Consider the following 3268-nt stretch of genomic DNA (forward strand, 5'->3'; position numbering starts at 1 on the left):
ATATTTTTCTTTAGTTTGAATAAATTTCACACATAGTATTTTGGCCATTATTTAGCTGCGTTCATATACACATGCTCCCCCACGCTCTTCCAAGCTGGAAAAGCTTGGAGAGATTAGGCCTTGAAGTTTGTTATGGAGTAGGCAGTTCCAGTTTGTCTTTAAAGTTTTGAAGATTATAGAGCTCTGCCGTGAGTTTATCCTATCTGAGAGAGGCAGGAGATGGGTTTTGGCTCGAAGCAGTGAGAGCCTAGTCCAAATGGGGGCACCGAGGATGGTCCTCATGGCATTATTTTGAATTACTTCAATGGACATTTCCTGTGAAGGGCTGAGGGTAGTGAGAACAGGGGCTGCATATTCTACCAAAGAGCGTACAGCCTGAATGTAGAAGAATCTTAGAATGTGATGTGTGGCCCCCTGGTTTAGGGACGTGATGCGTCGGAGTGCGTTAAGTCGGCTGTTGGCCTTGTGCTTGCGGAGCGTTATTTCGGAGGTGGGTAATAGCCTAAAGTTGAGGTTAACACCTAAGTAGGTAAAGTTGTTGACCCATTCAATAGGTGTTCCTAGTAGTTTTAAGCATAAGTACTTATTACTGCTTGCCTGGTGTCACTGGGTATGCCTCTGGCATGCCAGGGACAGCGTCAAAATTATTTTCCTTATATGGAGGCCTGCTTTAAGCAGGCAGGGTCAAGAGACCCAGTGTTTAGGTCTTGTTGAGGGCCAAAAGTTGAGAGGAAATTCAAGGGTGAGTTAGAGGGGCTGGGAGAGGAGCGGAGTGATATGCGTTAGAGGGCAAAGAAGGACGGGGGAAAGCCTTAACCAAGGAGAAGAGGGCTAAGGGTGGTTGAGAGTTGATCTCTGCATAGGCTGGGAAAGATTGTCGTCTTACCTAGGTGGGGGGTAAGATTGCAGAAAACCTGCAAGTGTCTCTATGTTTTTGAGAATGTGGGCAGTCACCTGTTCTGCAGTATTCGGCACTCCTTGGCCGAGGTTTTGTCTCAGATTTGTGGTTTCTGGGCAGTGGCAGAGGTAATGATCTAGTGGGCGTGACGGAACAGCTTTGCAGTACTTGCATTGCCTATCCTCATGGTTGATGATTTCCCATGAGCAGGGGTACCCTAACCTTAGTCTGGGGTAGATTACTGCTAGTTTGTGGGGCGTGTTCTTTGGTAGATCATGTGGTGCCAGGTTGGTAGTGTTGATATACCATTTTGCTTATTTTGACGAGGCAAATAGGGCTTGTCTGATGGAGCTATGTAGTTGTGTTTGACAGTAAGCATTCATTGCTGATTTGAACTGTTCATGCGATGGGTTGAGGGTTATGCTGGTAGTGGTGACTTGGAGGGCCTGCTTTGCTAATCGATCGGCTTCTTCATTACCGAGTATACCTATATGACTTAGGATCCAATTTAGTGTGACCTGTCGGTTCTGGAGAGCATGTGTTTGGGCTATCTGTCTGATGGAGGAGATGATGAGTTTGTTTTCTCGGATATCTTAGCTCCTGATTGCTGACAAGGCTCCTCTGGAGTCAGTATGTATCGTGGTGTTATCTTGACTGGTGAGTGAGTGTGGGAAGGCTTTGAGTATGGCAACTAATTCAGTTTGGAGTGTGGAAGCATTGTTGGAGATCCTCCAGCAGGCCGAGAAATGTGTGGAGTAGACAGCTGCAGCTGCAGCAGGAACCTCCCTGTCTACAGAGCCGTCAGTATATACACTGTCAGCGAGCGTGAGGGTGATCGAATCAAGGGCCGCTCTAAAGGCCTGTGCTGGGGGGCCTAATGACTTGTAGAACGGGAGGGTGGTGTAATGGTACTTGATTGGGCTGGGAATCCAGGGGGGTCTTTCCGAAAAGTCCGGGTGGAAGATGTCTTTTTTGAGTGTATATAGCATTGTCTGAGAGCTGCTGGATCTTAGGGCTGTGATAAGATGGCCAGCATAGGTGTGAAGAGGGGCCAGATCTTCCGAAAGAGAGATTAGGCCTTGAAGTTTGTTATGGAGTGGGCAGTTCCGGTTGGTCTTGAAAGTTTAGAAGATTATAGAGCTGTTCCGTGAGTTTATCCTATCTGTGAGTGGCAGGAGAGGGGTTTTGGCTCGAAGCAGTGAGAGCCTGATCCAAATCGGGGCACCGAGGATGGTCCTCATGGCATTATTTTGAATTACTTCAATGGACATTTCCTGTGTAGGGCTGAGGGTAGTGAGAACAGGGGCTGCATATTCTACCAAAGAGCGTACAGCCTGAATGTAGAAGAGTCTTAGAATGTGATGTGTAGTACCCTGATTTAGGGACGTGATGCGTCGGAGTGCGCTCAGTCGGCTGTTAGCCTTGTGCTTGCGGAGCGTTATTTCGGAGGTGGGTAATAGCCTAAAGTTGAGGTTAACACCTAAGTAGGTAAAGTTTTTGACCCATTCAATAGGTGTTCCTAGTAGGTTTAGTGGAGGGGGTGGTTGAGAGTGCTTGACTGCCATGGCTTTGGTCTTGTTCAGGTTTATTTTCAGTCCTAAGACCTGGCAGCTTGCTGCAATGGTGTCTAGGGTGATTTGCATTTTACGGTGTTTGTTGTTGACCGTGTGTGGGCAGACAACGCAGATATCGTCTGCGTAGATAAAGATTTGAATCCCCTCCGGGTAGTCTTCTTTCAATATATTTTCAATGAGTACATTGAATAAGAAGGGGCCATATTCGAGTGGTATGTATGGTGACGTGGCTCCCTGGAAAGTAACTCTAGCTTCCCTGTTTTGTGTGTATTTCTGCGTCCACGCAAGGAGGCGGCCTCTGACGCCTTTGATGACTAGTGACTGTGGCCATGACATCAGCTAGACATTCTTGTGTTCCAATGCCTCTCGTGTAGGCATAGAGCCTGTAGTGCAAAGGGCCCACCACCCACTGAAGCCGCCGGAGGACCATCCGTTCAGCTACCTTACCAGTGCAGCTGAGTAATGCAATGGGACATTAGGCATTTATTTCCTTAGGCTTTGGTATTGGGTTGGTGTCCTGTTTGTTCCATTGTTTGGGCATGATGTTCTGAGCATGCGTTAGGTTAATTATATGTAAGTAGCTATTTGTGGCAGGTTCGCCAAAATGCTTTAGCATAGAATATATAATGCCTTCGGCACCAGGGGCCGTGTCTCTACATTTAGCTAGGGCAGCCTCAAGTTTGGCCAAAGTGTAGAGCGCCTCAGTGCATGACGGTTTATTGCAGGCTGCTCTGACTAGGTAATTTCTTCTGGGCTGAAGTTGTTCCTGCCTGGCCTGGGTAGCTGGGCATAGGTT

At 47.6% G+C, this 3268-nt stretch overlaps 1 protein-coding gene across 1 annotated transcript; it reads right to left on the bottom strand.

Moving 5' to 3' along the window:
* Nucleotides 1–1491: 1491 nt before the first annotated feature.
* Nucleotides 1492–2808, bottom strand: LOC137655412 (uncharacterized). Its single transcript, XM_068389306.1, has 2 exons — nt 2158–2808; nt 1492–2013 (listed from the first exon to the last, which is right to left on the bottom strand). The coding sequence occupies exons 1-2, from the start codon at nt 2806–2808 to the stop codon at nt 1492–1494; spliced, it is 1173 nt and encodes a 390-aa protein (XP_068245407.1).
* Between the last annotated feature and the right edge of the window lie 460 nt (nt 2809–3268).

Source organism: Palaemon carinicauda, chromosome 16 (assembly GCF_036898095.1).
Source record: "Palaemon carinicauda isolate YSFRI2023 chromosome 16, ASM3689809v2, whole genome shotgun sequence".
Classification (NCBI taxonomy): domain Eukaryota; kingdom Metazoa; phylum Arthropoda; class Malacostraca; order Decapoda; family Palaemonidae; genus Palaemon; species Palaemon carinicauda.

Excerpts from the sequence above, each read along its gene's own strand:
- LOC137655412 (XM_068389306.1), bottom strand. The coding sequence starts at position 2,808 with ATGTCATGGCCACAGTCACTAGTCATCAAAGGCGTCAGAGGCCGCCTC. Across the intron at positions 2,014-2,157 it reads CACAGGAAATGTCCATTGAA|ACCAACCGGAACTGCCCACT; the intron begins GTAATTCAAAAT and ends TAAACTTTCAAG.